This window comes from Oreochromis aureus, linkage group 7 (assembly GCF_013358895.1).
Source record: "Oreochromis aureus strain Israel breed Guangdong linkage group 7, ZZ_aureus, whole genome shotgun sequence".
Lineage (NCBI taxonomy): Eukaryota > Metazoa > Chordata > Actinopteri > Cichliformes > Cichlidae > Oreochromis > Oreochromis aureus.
In genome coordinates, this window is record NC_052948.1 from 45,914,245 (window position 1) to 45,938,927 (window position 24,683).

The 24,683-nt window shown below is 38.4% G+C and overlaps 1 protein-coding gene across 1 annotated transcript in view; it reads right to left on the reverse strand.

Annotated features, from left to right (window-relative positions):
* LOC116331839 (astrotactin-2) overlaps positions 1 to 24,683 on the reverse strand; it is a 273,527-nt gene that overhangs the window by 171,424 nt on the left and 77,420 nt on the right. The window contains exons 3-4 of the mRNA XM_039615109.1: positions 18,579 to 19,005; positions 523 to 675 (exon numbers count right to left, since the gene is read on the reverse strand). Of these exons, the coding sequence (XP_039471043.1) occupies positions 523 to 675; positions 18,579 to 19,005 (580 nt within the window). The remainder of the gene's footprint in view (positions 1 to 522; positions 676 to 18,578; positions 19,006 to 24,683) is intronic.

Sequence of the window (24,683 nt, forward strand, 5' to 3'; positions counted from 1 at the left end):
CACTGTAGTGGATAAATGAAAGCCTGATACTGTAGGTTAAATGCATGTGACCTCTATGATGATTATGCTGAAGCAATGAAAACACCACAAGATGTGAATGCTGAATAATGAACTGAAATCAAAACTGGATAGTCTAGTTATTCTGCATAATTTCCTGTGGACAAACTTTATGATTGTGTATGCACTGTCACAGATAAATGATTAATGACTACTAATATACTAATATATTGATTATTTGGACTGGAAATTACCCAGAGGACTACAGATGGAATGCACTGGTAATAAACTGTCCTGTGTATTGTTATTGATAAACAATAAACATGACATTAATAAATTATCACCCACTCATTATCATTATCATTATTATAGGTCTGAAACTGTTAGTATCAAGTGCCAAGGATTAACACATACTGTCCAGTATATTGCGTAAAATGAAAAAGAACATGCAAATCCTCTTGCTTGTGGTGTCTGTAACATTCTTTTAACAAAAACTGCAAATTTTTTAATGACTTTGTGTCCTACCTCTGGTGTGGCTCGGGACCCTCCGGCGGCCTGTTGATGAGCTGTGCATGACATGCTGGTAGTGAGACATGTCTGTTGGCGTGTTGGGAACACGGAAACTGTCCTGGAATCTCTGCATCAAATCCTCGACTGACTCGGTGTTTGGGTCAATGGCTATGAAAAAGAGATGCAAAGTGAAAATGGCAGCCATGTCAAAAGGCAGTAAAACTGTGACAGATGCTCAAGATATTCTAAAGAGATACGCACGGATACAAATAAGCAAAACAAATGTAGCTTGCTTTCTGTTGTGTTTTTCAGGAAAGATGGGGGATTAATGTCTGATATACATGTGACACTAGGCTGTGAGCCTGTGTTGACACTGTATCAAGAAAAGAAAAGAAAAGAAAAGAAAAGAAAAGAAAAGAAAAGAAAAGAAAAGAAAAGACATCTAGTCAGTTTTAGTTTTTTAGGGGGGGTTTTTTGGTGGGGCTGTGTTTTGTTTTGGGTTTTTTTTTAAATGATTCCATCAATTCAATATTGCCTCATCTCTACAGGGATCCTGCCAGCGCTTCCCCTGATGGCTCAGTTTCACTCTTCCTGATGAATGACTCCAAAACAACTGGTTGTGGGGAAAGCAGGGAGAACAGAAAGAGCAGTTTTTTTTCTTTACAGATTGAATTTAACAATAGAAAGGACAAACAATTTCTATGACTTGTTCAGATGTCCTGGCTCATTTACAACAACAACAAAAAAAAAAGAGAACAGAAAACATTACGAGTTAAGACTATTTTCCTCTTATTGCATCCGAAGCACACAAAAAGGTTGAAACTGAGACATTAGATAAACACGCGCGCGCACACACACACACACACACACACACACACACACACACACACACACACACACACACACATATATATATATGTATGTATATATATAACACCCATCTCGCCCCTGCGGGCGGTTTATCCTTCAAGCTCGGGTCCTCTACCAGAGGCCTGGGAGCTTGAGGGTCCTGCGCAGTATCTTAGCTGTTCCCAGGACTGCGCTCTTCTGGACAGAGATCTCCGATGTTGTTCCCGGGATCTGCTGGAGCCACTCGCCTAGCTTGGGAGTCACCGCACCTAGTGCTCCGATTACCACGGGGACCACTGTTACCTTCACCCTCCACATCCTCTCGAGCTCTTCTCTGAGCCCTTGGTATTTCTCCAGCTTCTCGTGTTACTTCTTTCTGATGTTGCTGTCATTCGGAACCGCTACATCGATCACTACAGCCGTCTTCTTCTGTTTGTCTACCACCACTATGTCCGGTTGGTTAGCCACCACCATTTTGTCCGTCTGCATCTGGAAGTCCCACAGGATCTTAGCTCGGTCATTCTCCATCACCCTTGGGGGCATCTCCCATTTTGACCTCGGGACTTCCAGGTTATACTCGGCACAGATGTTCCTGTACACTATGCCGGCCACTTGGTTATGGCGTTCCATGTATGCCTTGCCTGCTAGTGTCTTGCACCCTGCTGTTATGTGCTGGATTGTCTCTGGGGCATCTTTACACAGCCTGCACCTGGGGTCTTGCCTGGTGTGATAGACCCCAGCCTCTATGGATCTTGTACTCAGAGCTTGTTCTTGTGCTGCCATGATTAGTGCCTCTGTGCTGTCTTTCAGTCCAGCTTTGTCCAGCCACTGGTAGGATTTCTGGATATCAGCCACCTCCTCTATCTGCCGGTGGTACATACCGTGCAGGGGCCTGTCCTTCCATGATGGTTCCTCGTCTCCCTCCTCTTTCTTGGGTTTCTGCTGCCTGAGGTATTCACTGAGCATGCTGTCAGTTGGGGCCATCTTCGTGATGTATTCGTGAATGTTTCTTGTCTCATCCTGGACTGTGGTGCTGACACTCACCAGTCCCCGGCCCCCTTCCTTCCGCTTAGCGTACAGCCTCAGGGTGCTGGACTTGGGGTGAAACCCTCCATGCATGGTCAGGAGCTTTCTTGTCTTTATGTCAGTGGCTTCTATCTCCTCCTTTGGCCAGCCTATTACCCCAGCAGGGTACCTGATCACGGGCAGGGCGTAGGTGTTGATAGTCCGGATCTTGTTTTTACCGTTCAGCTGACTCCTCAGGACTTGCCTGACCCTCTGCAGGTACTTGGTGGTTGCAGCTTTCCTAGCGGCCTCTTCATGGTTCCCATTCGCCTGCGGGATCCCCAGGTACTTGTACCTGTCCTCTATGTCTGCAATGGTGCCTTCTGGTAGTTCAATCCCCTCAGTTCTGACTACCTTCCCTCTCTTTGTTACCATCCGACTACACTTCTCCAGTCCGAACGACATTCCAATGTCATTGCTGTATAGCCTGGTAGTGTGGATCAGTGAATCGATGTCTCGTTCACTCTTGGCATACAGCTTAATGTCATCCATGTACAGGAGGTGGTTGACAACGGCTCCGTTCCGTAGTCGGTATCCGTAGCCAATCTTGTTAATGATCTCACTGAGGGGGTTCAGGCCTATGCAGAACAGCAGTGGGGACACTGCATCTCCTTGGTAGATCCCGCACTTGATAGTGACTTGACCTATTGGCTTGAAGTTGGCCTCTAGTGTTGTACGCCACATCCCCATTGAGTTCCTGATGAAGGCTCTTAGGGTCCTGTTGATCTTGTACAATTCTAGGCATTCCAGTATCCAGCTGTGGGGCATTGAGTCATAGGCCTTCTTGTAATCAATCCAGGCAGTGCACAGGTTGGTCAGTCTGGTCTTGCAGTCTCGGCTGACTGTTCTGTCTACCAGTAGCTGGTGTTTTGCGCCTCTGGTATTCTTGCCAATCCCTTTCTGTGCCCCGCTCATGTATTGACCCATGTGCCTGTTCATCTTAACCGATATGATGCCCTGACAGGAGCTTCCATGTAGTACTGAGGCAGGTTATTGGTCGGTAGTTGGATGGGACCGGTCCTTCTTGGGGTCCTTGGGGATCAGGACCGTCCGACCTTCGGTTAGCCATTCCGGTGTCTCTCGTTAACTAGCAGCTGGTTCATTTGTGCTGCCAGGCGCTCGTGGAGTGCAGTCAGCTTCTTCAGCCAGTAGGCGTGAACCATGTCGGGCCCTGGTGCTGTCCAACTCTTCATACTGGAGACCCTTTCTTGGATATCTGCCACTGTGATGGTTACTGGACCCTGTTCAGGGAGGTCGCTATGGTCTGCCCTCAGATCCACTAGCCACTGAGCATTGCCGTTATGGATTGCGTCCTTCTCCCATATGCTCTTCCAGTATTGCTCCGTCTCCGGCCTTGGTGGTGCTGTTCTCTTATTGTTCCCTTGCCACTGAGAGTACACCTTTGCTGGCTCTGTGGAGAACAGCTGGTTTATTCTCCTGCCTTCTCTCTCTCTGGTGTACCTCCTCAAGCGGCTGGCCAAGGCTGTGAGTCTTTGCTTGGCAGTTTCCAAGGCCTCAGGTATGGACAGCTTGCTGTATTTCTTATGCACCTTCTTTGTCGCACCTTTCTGCAACTCCGTTAGTTGGCTAACCTCCCTCCGTGCTACTTTGATCTTGCCCTCTAGCCTCCTTCTCCATGGAGGGTACTGCCCCTTGTGGCTGTTCAACTTGTAGCCAAGCATCTCACTGATCACTGCTGCCGTAGTGTAGATCAGCTTGTTAGTGTCGGTAATCGTGGTTGTAGGTATCATCCGTAGTGCTGCATTAACATCATCTAGCAGACCTTCTGAGGGTACTTCACGTAATCTTGGTAACCGGCCACGGGGATCCAGGTTTCAAGCTTGGCCATGATCCTATTTTTCAGGTCAGTTCCTCTCGCACTCAACAATCCTTCTCCTATCGCACTTGGGGCTGTGTACCCAATCTTGGGTGGGGGTGATGATATCTCCCCCCTGACCTGGCGTCCTGACTCCTCCTTGCCGTAGCATTTATGTTATATACACATACATACATATATATATATATATATATATATATATATATATATATATATATATATATATATATATATATATATATATATATATATATATATATATATATATATATATATATATATATATATATATGTAGGTATTATGATATATAAAATGTGCTTGTGTGTTCCACAATGCTTTTGACACATCTTAGGCCTTCAATATATGCAGCCTCTAATGATTTCACTGTCTGTAGGCATCAACAGTGGCTGAAAAAGAAATCCCTCAAGGAAAACTGTGAAAACAGCTCTGTCCCCAAACTTACAGTACAGCCAACTCCAAATGATGTGGCCATTCATCACCCCAACTACCAGTACCCCCACCTATCATCATCATCTTTTGATCTGTCAGTCTGGCTCTGAGGTGTGCTCTGTCCATGAATAATGGTGATGTGGTGCTCCCAGTCGATGCTCATCATACATGCCAATGAGGAGGCAAAAGCAGAGGAAGAGGGAGATGAAGAAGATGGAGGTTAAAGTGAGGAGGCAGAAGTATTTACACTGATTTTGATTTTAAATGCAACCAGTAGCAGAGGCACTGCAGGTTGCTAGAGAACAAAATACTATCTTTGAGTCATATGTATTTGTTTCAAAACATTTGTGGTTAAACTGAGCTGAATATAACTACGCTTTCTAGAAACCACCACATCCTCAAAAAGAGCCTTATGTGTCCTAGCTTCAAGCCACCAAGCAGATACACACCCTTGATAAATTACACACAAAGGATTATGTTCACAATGTTTGTTTCAGACACAGCTTTATTTTAGATATCTGAAATACTATTTGGTGTTTCACATAAAAAAAACTAACGCCATGCAGCATCACCCCTCTGTTAGCATTGCATATATATTTGTAACTTTATACTTTGTCTGACACAGTAAACAGCAATAGTGAAGTGCACTGGACACAATATCTTTAAGCTCCTTGGCCAGGGTGTTACTTTATTGAGTAATCCAGTGGCTCCCAGTCGATGCGCATCATACATGCCAATGAGAGGGCAAAAACAGAAGAGGGAAATGAAGAAAACTGAGGTTAAAGTGACGAGTTATTTAAGTATTTACACAGATTTTGATTAAAAAAATAGATTTGGGGTGTAGTTTTGGTTTTAAATGGAACCAGTAACAGAATAATATGTCTTTATGTATTTAAAGTATTTATTTCTAAACATCTGTGATTAAACTAAGTTGAATATACTATTATTATTTTTATGCCACGGGGAAATGTGGCCATCACGTCATCATACTACAACCTGATGCAATAGATAGAAGAGATAGAGCCATACATGCATTTTGGTTTACGCCCATGCATTTACATTTAGGTGTTGTTTTTAAATTTCTAGACACCATTACACCCCCTAACAGATCCTTATTTGTGCTCTAGGTTCATGCCAAGAAGCAGATGCAAAGAATTATGTTCATAATGTGCAGCTTTTAAAAAAAAGCATGTCTGTTACATGTTTGAATAATTATTTGGTTCTTTATATTAAAACAAAACAATACCATGCAGTATTAGCCTGTGCTAGATAATTCCTACTTTTGTGTAACTTTCTTCTGACACAGTAAACAGTAATAATGAAGAACAATGGTCACCGTATGTTTAAGCTCTTCTGTCTGGTTGTTAGCCTATTTAGTGATCCAATACTTATAAAAATGTAATGACAAAAGCAATGTCAATTATGCAGCAGTGTCAGTTGCTACATAACTGATATTAAACATTAATATCGATTATGCAACAAATGTACTTTTAACCTAAAATTAAAAGAGAACCAAACATGATGCTGTCGTTCATTGTTTACACACAGCTGTGTGACAAATTAAAGGAAAGTGGGGTACTGGTTGCGGGAACTGCTGTCCCATAAATCAGTTCCTAATCTATCACAGGTTTTTATTTGATCTGAGCTCTAGTGTCCCATAGATAAGACATCATCTTTCTCGAAGAGAGTGCTCTGGTTAGATGTTCCAAAACACAATTTTTAATCATAAAAACATAAATAAAGCAAACTAATTAAATAACATTATACAAATGGTTGACCTAAACCACATCATGAAAATTTAATATATACAACTATATACAACTGTTAGAGCTTCTTGCTGAGATCCCAGGTGCCCAGAAGGCAGCCAAAATGCAGTTGACCTAAAGGTAGCCTAAGGGGGTAAAAAAAGAAAAAAAGAACTGCAACTTCAGTGTAAGTCTTAAGAACATGGCAATATTGTATGCATTTGTTAAGAAGAAATATGCACTGATAATCAGTGCAGGAAAGAAAAAGTTCTATTCTGTATATCCGGTTCTTTCAAGTCTACCACTATACTGGACCCCAGAAGTTAAAGTGACCCAATGCATAGTAGCCTGAGTGAGCTCCATTAGCTGTGGCATTCATGCCAGTGTTTGGTCCTCATAGTCAGCAAACAAACAAGAAGGGCGGGGAAGCTGGTATATAGGCTTTGATCTGTCATGACTGAGGAGAAGCTGTGATACCATGTTTAAGGTTAACTGCTTGCATGCATATTTCATGGTTTAGAAGTCTTTATCTGTTTCTTTTTTAGATCCCAAGGGAGAATAAATGTTAGAGAATAAAGAATAAATGCTAGGTCAAACAGAAGTGCTTAGAGCCACAGTCTCCTTGAAATAAATTTAATTTGTCTCGAAAGGTTGTCAGGAAACTTTTTCCTACATTTTCCCCTCGAAGAAACACACATAATCTTAAAATAACAATAAAAAAATGTAATTATGAAATTATGGATGTATACTTCAGTAGTGTATGAAACAGGAATGACAAAAATATGTTTGCCTGTACTTTTTTTCTGTTGTCTTTCTCCTGTATAATCTCTTCCTATTTTTTGGGTTGCTCTTCATTTCTCATTTCTGTCAGAGGAAACTATCGAGATTTTTTATTCTGACATTTGTTTCTCCCTAGACCCCAAGTCCACCGGCTTCTCATTTTGAGTTCAATGTCAGCTAAAGCTCTGTTGCCTCAATTTTCTCCTTTTCATCTCCCTTATCTGCAGTTACTCCCTTATCAGTGCTGAGTATGTGTTAACAGTGTCTCATAAGCAGCAGATGTCAACAGCATGCTGCCTCAGTCAACTTATTCCTGGTGGTCTCATGGTGCCCACTACAAGGCGATAACGTTTCTCAATTTTCTGTTATTGTTCGGATGTACAATTCTGCTTGTTTATGGTTTATGCAGGCTTTTGCAAAAGTGTGTATTAGCTGGCATGCAATTGCTTTTGTATATGAATATTTACAGATAGCTTAACTTCTACCCACTTTTACTTCCAACTTCCTCTTTATGGAGGAAGTAGTTGCATGGAAAGCAGAGCGGTTTGCACGGAGTGATCTCCAAACCCAGCTTTCAGATTTAGACTGGACTTCATATTGATATAATGATAGTGAAAATGCTATCACACCAACCATTTTCATTACAATCACAAAATAGGCTAATTCAAAGCTTGTTAATAAATTACCTTACATACTAGCTAAATATTAATATCTCAAAGAGAAAATCTGTCCACTTAAACTGCCATGACCATGGAAACTATCTGAGAGGAAAGTGTCTGAAGTGTCCACTCCAAACATACTGCAATCTGCCTGTTTCTCCTCCTCCATCTTCTGCAACTCACATCGTCTGGCTTCCCCTGGGAGCTCATTGTTGAGCAATCCACTAAAATAGGATCGAGGAAGGTAAAATATGCTGCAATTTGCTTTTTGATGGACATGTACTTGGTGTTCTCATTAGGTTGCAGTAAGGTGACAGGAAAGCATCACTACTCAGGCAAAACAACAAGCGCTAGCATTTGCAAACTATTCAGTGCCAACAGTGTTCATCAACAAACAAGTAAAATCAGTGAAAATAATTAACAATATTTACTCAGATTGCTTTTTCTTTTGTTGATGGCATTTGGAGTGCTTTTCCAACCCTATTTTTTGTAGAAACAACAAAATTCAACTACAGTGTTACATTTTATCTAAATTATTCCATGTTAATATTGACAAATTTGTAAAAGCTGGCAACACGAATGAGGAAAATGTTGGGATCATAATGCAGGCTGAATTGTTATTGTTAACTTAGGACAAGACGTTTGATTATTTTATCAAAATATTCTGTTACGTGAAAATATTTCCAAAATAGTAGAACAAAATAATGGTGGTTGATGTTGTCACAATCACCAGGGCAGATTGCATAAACTAATGTATCATGACATTTTTTTCCACAGCAAAACTTGATGGTAAATCACTAATTTGCAGAAGCAGAGGTTTCTAAAATTGTACCGCTGGGTAAAAATCTGATACAACCATGCCTGTACCTTGACAGAAAATGATATCCAGCACCAGGAAGAGAAACATTTGTTCTGTCAGCAAAAAGTGCATTGAAGGATCAGCTCCTCCAACAAGCCAAATGAACAATGACTAGGCCATCTTCCACTAAATTGCTGATACAGCCTATGGGAATTACTGTTTGTGAGAAACTGAAACCTTTAACCATGACTCTTTGTCTATAAATAGTGCTTGACCCTATTTCTCTTAGGCTCAAAAGACATTTCCTCTCTGCGGAAAGTCAGTGAAACACAAGGCAACATTTTCATGCTTCTGATCCATGTCCCATGCCCTGAGGCAGCTGGTGATAAAGCATGCATTGGAGCTTAGGAGATGGCTTGGGCTCTGTTTCTATACATGCACACTAAATGGTATCTTAGCAGCTGACAATAGGTTGCTTGTCATATTTCACCACATTTCAATCCAAACTGCTTGTTATAAAGGTCATTTATAACAAACAGTTTAGGCTGACTTATCCAGCATAGTTTTAATGAATCCAACATGAGTTTTCATGAACTGAAAACTGATAGGGCCTCAACATCCACATGACAGAAAACATAACAAACAAATAAAAAAAAACAACAGCAACAACAACAACAACAAAAATCATGGATAGACCAAAACAATGGTTATGGTATCTACTTTCAATTCAACCGACCTCTTTCACATACATGTTTTAACATCTAAGAGTAAGTTATGTGTCTTTCCTATTCTTAGCCATCCTGCCTAGAAGCCAAACAGCATTCATATTCACGGAGGCATGTAGTCACAAGGGAAATGACGGGAATATTTGTGTAGATCTTTGGACCCTCCAAACCCCTGCTGCTTTAATTTGGAGAAAATCTGCAGGAAGAAAAGAAGCTGAGAGCCCAAGAAATTAAATTCCTGCAGATTTCAATTTTTTTATTATGTTTCATTCTCTTACTCACTTCCTCACATATTTTTTGTGCTTTTACCTCTGACACACAGACGCACATGCAGACACATGCACATGCACTTCCTCTAGTCACATCTCTATTCCCCTGGTTTTCTCTCGTCTTTCACAGCTTGGGGAGCAAATGGGTACAGAGAAGATCAATGGGGGTGAGCGGGATGGTTGTGTGGGGTTGTGGGTAGGGGTTGGATAGGGTAGGGAGTTCTAGCTCTGATTCCCACTGTGATTTAATAAATTTGTCATTGCTTCAATATGAACAGTCCAGTGTAGCTGTCTGGGAAAGCCTTCACAGCAGTGCTTCTGGAAGTGTGACAGGTACATGAGAGAGAGAGTAAAAGGTTAGACAGAAACAAAGGAAAAGACAAAAGTGTCAGAGAAGACAAGGGCTCCAGACATGAATGAAGAATAGCTAAAAGGGAGCCTGAGAAGGGCAGAATAGATATGGGTAGACAATGGTTGCCACTGGTGTTAAAGAAAAAAGAAATGAAGTGATGACTAGAATGAGATGCAGATAAGAGACTCAGTAGGAAGAGCACAGTGGGGGAAAAAGGGAAGGGATGATAATGATAAGCAAAATATTCAGAGACAAAGACAAATTCAAAAACACAGGAGAATACCACAAAAAGGGTGAAATCTTCATAGTTAAACAATGCTGAAACATTGATTTATACTGTACATTGAAGCACACTGTGACTATTAGGGCTAGACGAGAATTAGAAGCCCTTACAACTACTGGGCAGTAAGATGTAATAATTATAGAAAAATGCCTCAGTTTGTGAGATGAATATGCTTCAGAGGAACAAAATCCATGTTTGACTTTGCCGTTAAGACAATACAAAATGAAAATGTTGTATGTTCAAAGACCATTTGAACATTCTCAGCTACTTGAAAACATCTAATGTCCCATCGTTAGACACTTTCCCTTTCTGGTCTTTCCTTCTACTTGCATATTTTAAGGCCTCTGTTGCTTGCAGAGGCAAGAATAAAGCTCTATCTATAGCTTGGTTTTTGCCATGGGCCAGAATAAAATATGAATGTGTCTCCCCGTGCTGTGCCAGCTGAACATTGCAGGCCAAGCTCTGACCTCCAACTGCTCCAGACAGGCTGAACCTCCTGACTGGTAATCACAAATAAGTCTACGTCCCGACATTTAGGAACGAAACCTGGCTTAAAAGAATATTTTAGATGTCCTTATCCATTATGGCACAAGACTGTGATTCAAAAAATGTTTGGATAAAGTATTCTGTGAGTAAATGTTTAATAAGTAACAATGCTACAGTCGCATGCAGCCTATTCCCGACAGGAAACAACAACTGAAAAGTATTTTTTGTGCTCAAGAAAAGCACAGGGCAGACTGAGAGCTGGAAATGATAAGCAAGATACGACTTACAAAGAAATACTGCTTTTGATTAAAGTAACTTTAAAAAGTCCTAGATTAGTTAAGTTTTTCTTTTCTGTATACACTCCAACCTCTCTCAAAATGTACCTCTATAATGCTTTGAGAACACTTCTAAGTCCAAGTTTTTAAAGTGATATAACCTTGGGAGGAGTTTCTCATAACTACATTTACGTTTGGATGTTCTGACAGTACACCTTTAGTGGTTGTATTGTGAGAACATCTTAAAGAGACTTTCACAATTTTCCCAGCATAGACTAGTGGGGGCAGCACGGTGGCATGGTGGTTAGCACTGTTGTCTCACATGTCTCGAGTCCAAAGGCATGCAGCTAGTTGGGATAGGTTAATTGGAAACTGTAAATTGCCCGTGGGTGTGAATGTGAGTGCAAATGGTTGTCTGTGTCTGACCTGTCCAGGGTGTACCCTCTAAGCCTCTCGCCCTAAGACATGTGGGATAGGCTCCAGCCCCCCGTGACCCTGAAAAGGATAAGCAGCTGAGAATGGATGGATGGAGACTAGTGGGGCTCTCTTCCACGCCCCCAACCAGTCGCGGCAGTCGCAGCAGATGGCTGCCCTCCCTGAGCCCGGTTCTGCCAGATTTTTCTTCCTGTTAAAAGGGAGTTTTTCCTTCCCACTGTTGCCAAAGTGCTTGTCATAGGGGGGGTTGTCTGACTGTTAGGGTTTCTTTTTATTATTGTGAAGTCTTTACCTTACAATATTAAGCGTTTTGAGGTGACTGTTGTTGTGATTTGAGGCTTTATGAATAAAACTGATTTGAATTGAATTGAATAGTAACTCCTACCTTACCAGTAACTTTAAAAATTTGTCAGAGGACCTCTGAGCAAGGAAAGGACTGACCTCAGTGAGTCAGTGTTGTTAGGTATGACACATTGTTTCAAAATGTGTCGGTTTAAAAGAAAAAAAAGAAAGAAGGAAAACCAATCTTTCTTATGTGGTAGTATAATGGATATGGTTTGTGAAACAGATAGGCCTAAACATTGGATTTAGTCTCTGCTAATAAAGTAAGTAATTATGAATCTGACTTTATGTATATCTACAAAAGGTTTTTACACTGTTCTAATCGAGTTTTGGGATAACGTTTAATGGCTAGCATGGGACCACCTGTTAGAGGTCATGGAGCATGCCAGTGACACTGTGACTACTGTTATTGTTGTAGAAGGCATTAGGCTGATAGCCAGTCTAACATTAACGTAAAAGTACATAATTTGATTGTGTGTGTAGAGCCCTGTTGTTTCTGGCTTTTGGAGACTGAAGAGATCGTTTTTTGTGTGCATTATGAATCCAACATAGTGAAATTTACTTGTGTTGCAACTTTAAATAGAATATAGAGACAAACTGTTACAGGGTTAACCCCACTTTCTGTGTAGATCTCTTATCTTATTTTTCATATTTAGAACATCCTTATAGTAAACATAATGGCTATAATATAATCACAAAGCCATTAACTCTGGATATGTTCAATTGCCATACTATTATTCTTTTTTTATGATTATTAATGACACCCAGTGATTGCACAGTCAGGCAGTGATGGGGTGTCTCCATGGTAAAATGATGTTTAACTTTTGACAGTTTCCAAAGACAATGAATATTAGCAATTATTTCCAGATCTTGCTTGAGAGTTGCTAAGAAATTTCCAGCACATGTAGGAGCGGAAATGAAGCAGAAAAAAACATTATGCAAATATAATTATGATAGGGTGCCAATTTATCACACACTCAGATAATTTATCACACCCAGAAACAATTCAGTTAATTTAATATGCTGCAAGCAATAGTATTCCACCAAGTGCATATTGACCAAAAGCAGGCTGAGGAGAACAGCTGCAGTTCTGGATTTGTCTCCAATAAGCTAAAATTGAGTACCTGTTTATTTACTGTTTTAAAAAGGAGGTACATACAGAAGATTTAAGGTTATATACTAAAACTTTCACAACGTGATCTTTCACACTGGAATAAACTTGTTAAATAATTAGTGTTTATTGTTTTGCAGATCTGAATTCCATTTTATTATTTATTTTATTATTGTATCTTTATTTCAGACATATACAGAGAAAAAAACAATATATACACAAGTACACATACTTGCATTTACAAATACGAATATATATGTAAATACACACACGTATGTGCTCAGATAAAAAAAAAAGAAAACAAATAAAATAGAGTCTAAATGACATGAAATGACAATTATTAAGTCTGAAATGGAGTAGGAAGAAGTATAACATACATTTGAGAAATGTATTCTTAAAAATGCATTTTAGAAATGTATTTCTGACCTAAGTTGTAATTTCAAATATTATATGAATTATTTAAGATTCCATTTTAGTGTCTGTTATGCTATTTTTACATTTATTTTCTTCCTTTGTTTTTTTTTTTTTCTATTTCCTTACGTATAATTTTAATGGACTGAGACTGTTGGGAATCATGGTAGCACAGAAACATATTGATGGCTGTGGGTGACCAGCCTTAACCACATTTCAAAAGAGTCTCATAAAGATGGCTCACGAGATGGCATGCGATCGACCACCATGTATTGATTTAGTGCTTACAAACTCATTTCTGCAGACATTTTTTTTTTTGTCTGGCCCTGACAAAGGCTTCATGTTGGATCAGATTACTAAGGCTTCATTTCTCAATGAGTTGCTATACATGGATTTACTGGTTGCTAGTTCCTTATTTTTTCTTTGCTGCTCAAAATGATCTCATCAGCTGCTGCACTGTGCATGGGGGGATTTGCTCATCTTGTGCTCCTTTGAAACTTCCTTACTAAACAATGCACCAGAGATTGTAGGAGACTGATGAATCTGACACAGGCCTTTTTCACACTGGAGTAGGCAAGAATGACTAGAAGTTTTTTAATCTAGCCTAGAGCTCAAAAATCTCATTTCAGTACACATTTATTGGATTTTTTGACTTACAAAATCTTAGTCTTTGAACATGTGCATCCTTAATCTTCATCATGGGATGTTTGTGTCGACTTGTACTTGCTATAGTGTGCTTTATATTGTATGTGTTTGTTGAAATACGTCACATTCATCTTACTGTGATAAATTCACATCATTAACAACACACAGCTTTACTGCTTTCTGTGGATGGGGGATAGGAAGGATGTGAAGTCTTGTCATGATTCCCATCTATTTATCACGTGGAAGGAGAGCGAGCTTGAATCAGTATTAATCAAAACATTACCCCAAGGTAGCTTGACTGTGCCAAGCTGGCATCCATTTCCCATTAATGATGTCACATTAGTGATCTGAAGCCTGACACTAGATTATTACTCTGAGTTCAATTAAGGCTCGGTAAACACTTAATAACTTTGGCAATGAATATGGAGTTGTTGATGACAATAATAACAATACTTCCCTTTTTCCCTTTTAAATCCTACTTGGTTTCAAGTGGGTGAGTGCAGCCCCAATAATGAAGGACTTTAAGAATGCACAGTTAAGACTATATCTGAAATAAATGTCAAACAAAGTTTTTGCCAGACTTTCCCTAGTTATCACTGAAATAAATAACAAAGAGCCACATGCCTATATAATTCATCGCTGCTTTCCTTGAGGACACTGAGAAGTCTTGGATACAGTAATTACTGTTTTGTGGTTTTGTTGTAATATTTAGCAACAGTTATACTGTTTGCCAGATGTTTCTGGTTCTGTGTTCTTGCTATAGAAAAAAACGTGGGAAAAGAAACATTAACTTACAGATCCATTATTCTTGGAAGAAATGTGCTTTTACTCAGATTGGGGGTAGCTGCTCCATAGGGGGCAGGGAACTTAAAAATCTACTGTAGCAGCTAGGGATCTTCTGTCTAAATGCATTCTGCTCTTTTGTCTATTTTAAGCAAAACTTAGCCACATATCTAAAGTTGTAAAATCTAAGTATCATCCCAATGATTCTCAGTGGGTTACATTTTCTGTCCAAGGCCTCATCAGCGTTTACAACATGAAATAAATACAAAGTAACTCCATTCAGTAGTTTTTGCAAGCAACATAATTTCACTAAAAGGAATAAAAGGCCCAACAGAAAGTCCTATGGACTATTAAAACATAATAGAATCTTCAATTTACTTTTAATGTTTCTTTTTGCTAATGAGTTAGATCCCATTACTAGTGAGAACTGATATAAAGCTATAATCTTAACATCTGACTAGCAGCATTGTACTTGCCTTAAAATTAAGCCTCAGCTATTTTAACACCATTTTTTTTATTATATCAGAAATTATGTTCTGCTTTTTATCCACCAAGGAGGAAGCGCCTTAATCGGCAGAGGTTTTGTTTGTCTGTTTGTGTGCTGTCGCAGTGTCAGATTAAACAAAATAAAAAAATATGAAAGAAAATGAATAAAGAAAACTACCACGCCAAATGTAATGAAAATGACGGACGATGAGCAAGTGTGCCAAATTTGATCATGTTAATCCACATAATGCATTTTGCCAGTCACAAATGTGTTAATGCAGAATTTGTTACCAGTGATATGCGTCATGAGAACACATTTTTATCTCCAATACAAAACTCTCCTGTGGTGTTTTAATGGTTTTGTTTAAGGACTCGTGCCACTCTAGGGAAATATTGGTGTCTGACTTAAAGCACAGAAAATATAGAGCTACTTAAAACACAGGTTTGTTTTAAACCACTATACTTTATGACTATAAATCCCCGTCCTCGTTTTGCAGATATCTATTCCAAAAATGTAATGTGATCCACGATAATCCAAAATATTATTTACTCTAAACTTTAGTTACCTTCTCGCCATAGATATTGATACAAGCTTTTCTATAAAAACAGAAGTTTGTTTTGTTCTTTTAGTTATTGCATTCAGTCAGCGAATAATGTGACCTTGAATATTACTTTCAAAATAAGTGAGAAACATTACTACCAGCAGCAGGAAATAAAAAACAAAAAACGAGCCTGTTACTGCACTGTTCATGGATGAACCAGTGAGGTGAATGCATTCTGCTGCTTACCTCTGCTCCAGAGTGTGTGTTAGATAGGACTAACAAGAGTCATTTTAAATGGAAATTGGATGGATTTGCTTGTTATTAATGTGAAGACCAGTGGCCCCATCCCAGATGCCCTCAGGACTGTGTTGGCAGAGCAGCGGTGTGAGTCCTAGGCCAGTCACTGAATATCTGAAGTAGTTAGTCACTCCTTGGACTTCTAATGCATTTGGTTTGGGGGAAATTATATTCTGAGAATAAAGCTTTTGTGGTTTTAATCTTGTATGTTTGCATATAGACACATTAAAGGTTAATGCATGAGTCAACAAACTAGTTGGGCCATTGAAGAAAATGAAAACATGCAAGGGCTACGTTAATAAATACACTGAAAACTCTGTGAATACAAGTATTAGACTAAATTTTAATTAATCTATGAAATTAGACACATAGTGCAGCCAAGACCCAATAAACAATGCCAGCCACAAAGAACTTCACTATGCTTTTATGGTTGACAGTAATGAACCACAGTACAATCACACAACCCTTTGTCCTCTAGACAGACATATTGAGCCTGTGGGCTTGGGCCATTTTATCCCACTGGGAGGTAGTTGTTGACCATCCAAAACAAAGCATTAGCCACATTAGCAATTTATCACCATCCACCATTAGCTCATTTTCCTGTCAGTCTCTCTACTAAATACAAAGAACAGTGCACTTCAAGTCAGTTGTTTCTGAGAGAGTATCTCCATCTAAGTCTATGGAAGATTTTGAATAAGTTTAGTTTTATTTTTCAAATCTTAACCAAGTCAGTATGCATCACACATTAAATTATGACAAACAAAAAATAAATCATAAATAATTCAAAGTCAGATTTGTGTTATTTGTATTTAGACGGCAAATCTGAATGAAGTTTGATTCATGAATTTCATCCGTTTACCTTGCCATATAAAATGCAGTAAAATAAAAATATCGAAAATAAAGAACACAAAAACAACACTTTTAACCTACTGTCATTTATATTTTAACAATTTGATATTACTGAAAGACTGCATTCATAAATTACAACTTTGATAATTTTTTGGATAACAACAAATTTATGAAAGAAACACCTGCAAGGTATGGGTGTTTTTGGATAAGGGCTGCTTTATTTGAGACCACATATATGAGATCTAAAAGAGACTGAGAGAAGAGGATGAATTGCTTGCCCAGTACACTAAAAATGTCAAGGATTAATAAATACAGGTAGATCTAAATTTTAAATTGGTCACTTTTATGGATGAATCATGTCTTTAAATTTCTGTAGCTGAAAGGTTAATAGCTCGTGAATCTGTCTCTATAGTTAATCTAAGGAATTCAAAGAACTGGAGATTAAATTGATGTGAATGTGAGTATGGACATTTGTTTCTGAAAGTCCTTGAGTTTTACAGTTACAGTGAGTTCAGGTCAGTGTTTTGTTAAAAAATCTAGACATAATGATCTTTTATCATGTTATTAATTTTTCCTCTATAAAAAACAAATGCTGGAACTGCATCAAACAACAGGTTTCCCATAGATTTCCCTTCTATACATGTTTTTAAAACATAGACCAGTACTTAAATAGGATGATTTAAAAATATCCATCAGCTTCATCATTCTGAGCATTTTTAGCATGTTAATTGATTTAGTGATTCAGTACAGAACAAATAACCAAGGAACCCTACAATTAGTTATTGCGGTCCAACAGAGAAGGTTTGTGAGGATACTGTAAACAAATACTTTATGCATAGCTTGAAATTACGATGTTTGCAGTGGAGTTTTAAATTCTTATTGCCTAAAAAAAGTTGTATCATTACTTTATAGAAAACATATTTATCTCGCTCAAAGTGGAGACCCATGACTCTTTTTACCAGGGATCAACAGGCCGCCCACTAACACAAGTCAGCATTTATTTGACATGACAAGTGGCCTCTGTCACTTGACTTTCACAAATGATGTTAAATGACAGTACATTAGATTTGAACTTGATACATAAAGTAGGTGAATGGACGGATATCACAGCCAAGAAGCGGCAGTGTATGTTTGAGACTGTGGCTTCCTTATTTTAGTAGGAAACAGTAGGACCGACTTAAAGACAGTATTGTTGCGAATGTTAGATGATGGCAGGAATCATACAAAACTACTTATTTTTCTGAAAAAATATAAGCAGTACACGCTGTGCAATCAACAACATGGGTGGGCTGGCCTTAGCCAAGTGAAATGTCCATGCTGAGTAATCTGAGCACCTGGCACAGAGAGGCTCCATGGATGTACAAAACATGCTCATAAAAGCAGCACAGCTACCACTGAGCACGACACATTTCCTATGACACCTGCCATTTCTTTTTTTAGTATGTTGCTCACAGCTGCATGATAGGAAAAAAACCAACATCATGCAGTTAATATGACAGGGATCCCATAAATCTCAATTTCATGCGTGCAGTGTTCATATTTCCATAATTCTAATTTCATTTTCAAGGAGAATGTCTTTCAGACAACCAACCTACCTCGTTTGTCAAAATTATGCTTAATATCGTCTTCTTTGCACATCATATCTGGATGTCCTTGGATGCCAACTCCATAGTCATCTAGGACCTTCCCATCACTAAGCTTGTTGTGGATCTGGTTGGGTGTGGAGTTAAGTGAGTGCCCACCTGCGTCCACCTCGTCATCACAGTCGTAATCGTCAAGAATTGGAGTCTCACGAATAGGCATTCCAATGACAGAGCTGCCATGCTGGTGTGTGCTTCGAGAACCCCGGTAACTGTCACGGCCCTGCGGTCCGAGCAGAACGGAGGGAATGTAGTGGATCTCATGTGTGGCCTCGGTACTTGCACTCTTTTGGGGGATACGGCGACGCTTGCACCATCGATGGCGGGTATACAGCACAAGGGTGAAAAGGAGGATTAGGAGGAGGAGTGCTATGAGGCCTCCCTGGATAAAAGTAAAACAAAGGAGAAAAAGACTGAATATCAGAAAGGCACACAACGACAACTCTTAATGAGAGCAAATTCAGAGAACTTAAGATATTTTACTGGTAACCAGCTTTAATTTTACAAACTGCAAAATAAAGAGAGGGCTTTACATCTTATAATAACAATTATAATCACCGCCTCAGTGCCAGTTATATTAGGCTGAATGCCAATTAGCACAATTTGCCAGCTAATAAAGGAGGTCTGGCAATCAACACTTTGACATGAGAGTTCTCAAAGCAACATGAGGCTAACAGAGTTCTGAGAAACAGCCTATTTGTACCAGTCTTTAAAAATAACAATGATCTCACATTGTGGAGAAAAGGATATTGCAAGTTTGATCTAAATAACAAGCATGTCACATTTTCACAAATTTAATGCATGTATTTTATACTTGAAAGAGGAAGAAAACAGAGCATAGCCCTGTAGCAATGAAGACATTGCCAAGCCATTAGAAAATAGGAAGGCTACAGATACATGTAACACACTGTATTCTGCACATGGAATACAGTGGACTGAACTGAACATGTACAGCAGATATAAAACACAATAAAAATAAATAATACTAAAAACTACCACAAACCAAACTCTGCAGTTCTCAGGAATCATTTTACATCATGAGTTGCAAATCAAATCAATAAAGTGAATAAATGATTTGCATTATACTATGTACATGCCACTACTTTTTCCATTCCTTATTTGAAGTCTCACTAACAACTACAGACAGCAGTTCAGCATAAATAATTTTCTTTGTAGCAATGTTGCATCTCAACCCCCTGCCCCTGAATGAGCACACATACCAATACACAAAGGTTGTTAGCCTGTTTTGCCTTCTCTTTCTTCCCTAAGCCCTTACTATACCCCTGTAAATTCACCAAGGAGCATCACATTTCTCCAAGGTTCATTCAATATCTGACCACAGAAACATCAAACACCGCGCCATATGCAGCTGTTGGATGATAACGTAAATCCATATGCACAGACAGAATGGTTGAAAGTACCGGAGGGCATGACTTATTCTTTGATTTTTCACACTGGCACCCAATAGGTGAGACGTAATATTGAATTCTGCAAGACATAGTTACCTAAGGGTGATAAATTTATAATGTCAGACTGAAAACACAGCGTCAGCACTTTTCCAAGTACATAAATAACAGTGCGGCTATATTTACAAAATTATACGGGCACATGCACATATACATGCACAAATAGGAACACAGAAAATCATATGCACATGCACACGCACACACACACACACACACACACACACACACACACACACACACACAAATACACCACAACAGAGTAATAAATAAAAACCACAAGGGTTCATTCATCACAACATTTAAAATTCCATCTTCATGACTGAAAACAAACCCCTTTCAAATTAGAACTCATGCACTGCTGAGTGTCCATAAATCAAATATGCTGAAGGGGTAAAGCAGCAGAGAGGACTAGTATCATACACATGCTTGTCCATTAATCTCCAAAAGGATGTCAGCTTTGGAGAAATATATTCTCAAATTCCCCTTAGTATTTTTCGTCTGCAATGGTTTCCTCTAAACAACAGGAAAAAAAATAGACTTACATTTAATTTTAGGCACAGGGTAATAATGGTGTCACATTCGATGGTTTGGTAGGACAACCATTAAATGATTGTCAAAAATTAAAATAATATGGATAAAATGCTGCCTAAAACATTTACATAGATAGGTATTAGTTCACCTCAATATCCACTTAAACTGAAATTAAAATATTAATCGTCACTTTTTATGAAAATATGATTACACACTCTACACTGGATCTATACAGTATAACACAGTTCGCCATGGAAACCCATAATTATCCCACTTAAATTAAAAAAAAATCTGCTGATCTATAATGAAGTGTCAAGTGGTTGATATCCGCACACTGTGGAAACTACAAGTAAAACTGGGTTTTTAAAAAAAATGTATTTCCTGTTGTTGTAGTAAATCTACAGATATCCATCATATTCTGTGGTATTTTTTGTAGTACGGCTGCCATGTGAGGACAACATATCTCTGAAAAATGGGAAAACAGACAAAAGGACAAAACTTTGAATTTATAAAAAAGCATAAGAAGATATATTTTTATAACAACGGAAAAACTCAGAGCTGAAATAAAAGGCTTGAGTACTGTGTGGAATGATAGATCTCTCCAGAGGTCCACAGAGGGATTAAAAACCATTACTGAAGCATTTGATGGATGTATGTATCAAAATATCTAGTTAAACTTAGCACATCCGGTCAAGCAAGTGATTATGTGCTAATATGAAAATATCTAGCGGAGCCTGCACCTACTGAACTTGATTTTTTGTCGAGAGCTGATGTCTCCTCTCATCATCTGAACCATCTCTGTGAAAGTTGTCCTTAAGGAGTCCTTAAAGGAGTTATAAAAACTTTATTCACACTGCACTTTAACTCTTCAACATCACACATGTATGCTGACGTGATTAGCAAGTGAGATAAATCACAGTGTAACTTGTTCATTTTGCTTGCGGCTTGTGCAATGTGCACGTGCAAACAGCCAAAAAGAAGTGCTCCTCCAGTTTTGCTTAACAGAACCTGCACACGTCCATGAACGTGACAGAAACTACAGACTCCATTGTTTCACAGTACAATGCTTTCCTGAGACATAAGGTGAGAGATGGATTTCACTTTGGTATGTTTTAATTGATGCATATTTTTAGAATTCACTGGGTAACTACTACTTGTCTTCATGTTGGATCACCAACTATTATGGAAATACTGGAAGACTCTCTGAAAAGTCTCATTGGTGAACTTGTCTTTCAAATACTTTTTTCTTTACCTTTCTATTTTTTTCTCTCAAATTTCCCTCATCATCTAATCTCACAGCAATTTTCTCTGCACTTCCCACTGTTCCCACTTTTTCTCTCTCTCGCTTGCTTGATTACTATATGTCTCTCAGTTTCCATTCTCCCTCATGTTTGATCACATTTTTTCTCTACTCTTCACTACAACAGCCATATAAATTCATAGTGGCAGATGTAGCCATGAGGGAAAATGGGTTTTGTGTTCATCTTCAAACCCTACAAATCCCTGCTGCTTTACTCCTAAATGACTTTACAGGAAGGAGAGTGGCTGGAAGCCCCATAATTCTACACTTTTCTGAAGATTTAGTGCAGTTCGTGATTATTTTCCTTACTTTGCATTTCTTTTTCCTATTGCTCCTAAATTACTTTGTGTTATTCTTTCTTTTTACCTTTTACTTTTCTCTCTGTAACATCACCCTTTAGATTTTTATTAGTCTTTTTGCTCTTGCCCCATTTTTTTGGCTTTCATTCCCCTAACCTCCCGTCTTCTCTGTACTAGCTACTAGATCATGTTCCCTCCTTCCTTTCATGTTCCCCTGTCAAGCTTGATTACCACCATTACATCCCTTCTCACTTACTCCTTATTCCCTTTCTTCAGCAGACTGAATTGAATATAGCTATAGACACCAGCACTGAATTATTAAACAATTTTACAAACCTTTTTTTTCCAATTGAGAAAGTAACAAATTTACCCTGACTAAACTCTTTTACTTAAACATTAACATAATTATCCCCAGAGAGAGTAGTAAAGGGTAAGCTTTAGCAGTCATAAACATATATACATCTTTCATTTTTAAACAGGTATTCCCACCTTTAGGATGACAATAAAACACACATCAATAATATGATAAATAACAAAGAGACAATATTTAAAATTAAAATAACGAATACACCATTTGTGTAATAATTACAAATGTTGCTCTTGTTTTAAAAATCAAGCCAAATAGCAAACCAATACAAAGCTAATTTAATTTTCTTAACAGTAGTCAAGAACACCAATAACAACAACATTTGTCAGAGATTGTGGATGTTAAGTTTTGTTGCTTTTTGCTTCTTACGGATTGGTTGAATCTAGACTGAGCCAACCAATCAGTAAGCAACTATATTGCTACTGTGTGGTTGGAATTGAAAAAAACGTCTCAGGAGGATGACCTATGGCAGTTTATAAGCCACAGGTCATGCTCTGATACGGTTTGGCAGTCTACCTACCAATATTGATGGAGATGGACTGAGCCATATAATGTACTGGTAAGGAAAAAAAAGAAGATGCTAGTCCATTCTGTTATCACCAATGAAAACTATTAGCGTCTCTAATTAATGTAGCAAACCTATGACATTCTGGAATCAGGGACTGCAATATACCACAACTTCATCTTACAAAGTCTTTCCACCAACAGAATGGCCTAAGACCTCAAATGCTGCCCACATAGTGCATGTTACTTGCAAACACTTGAAGAGCAATGAATTGGCCAAACAACACTACCTCCAGTTGTGAAAAACGTGTATATTCTTATATAGTAAACTGGTCAAAACAGTTAAATAATAGTGTAATATTACTTTTATTTAGTAGTTAAAGTTCAGTGTGTTCAAAAAATAAAAAGAAGAGAAAACATATGTACAAGGAAAACCAGAAGTAAGATCGGAAATAAGAAGAATAAGAAGAAAAATAAGAAGAAATATGGTGCACAGTTGACAGTATCAGAAACAAACAGTTAAATAAGTAAAGCAAAGTAAAGCCATCAGAAAGTTATATATGAGAAACTAAGAATAAAAACACATGAGAAAAAGCAATTTTTGAATATTGCATGAAAGAGGAAACTGATTAAAGACAAGCAGAATTCTGAACTAAATAGATTGGACAATATACCCAGTGACATGGAGTCAGTTCCTTTTTATTAACTGGAGATTCATGTTGAATTGTGGTTATTTGCACCACTGACACACCCATTTATTTTTTTATCTTACTGTTACAATCTATGGATAACGCAGACTGTGTGGAGTGTGATATGACAGGCAAACTGGATTCAACAAAAAGCAAGCAGCTTTATTAGGCTGTTAAAAAGTTCAAAAGGTAAAAAAAGGAACTAAAAACTGTATTTAGAGGCATAAGGAGCACATGGAGAATGTAAACAGACACTGACAAAGACTAAGGGGAAGGCAGCACTGTATATAAACAGAAGGGCAATCAGTAGACAAGAACACAGCTGGGTATCAAGATGCAGGTAACAGCAATCAGGGACAATGGGATGGGAGGGAAGGTAAAACAAAACTCTAACTATTTAAATAAGACAAGAAGTGAGAAGTATTAACTTCTCACATTTCAATGGGGAAATCCAGACATTAATGAACTCAATATAGTGGAATTGACACAACAGGATGGAAGTGGGGGAAGAATACTCTACTACAACATAGAACTCAACAAAGAAGCAGATATAAACACTAAGCAAACTAAGAATTAAACAGAAATATTTACATAATCAAAATTTGAAATTCCATAAACTCAAAAGGATCCTGATTCTTAGATCTATTTTTTGTTTGTTTTTTGCTTTTTTTTTGATTGATTTGATTTCACTACAAATGGGAACAACCCTCTTTTCATCATGGTCTCATATAGTTAACTTGCAATGCAACACCACTGTAACACTACTACCATACTACTAGAATCTGGTATGCATATGCAATACCAATTTAATTAACAACACATGAAATATTCTTGAATCCATCCATCCAGTATTTTCCAGTTCCAGCTTTTTCAATTAGGATTAGGATTCAACTCTATTGACATT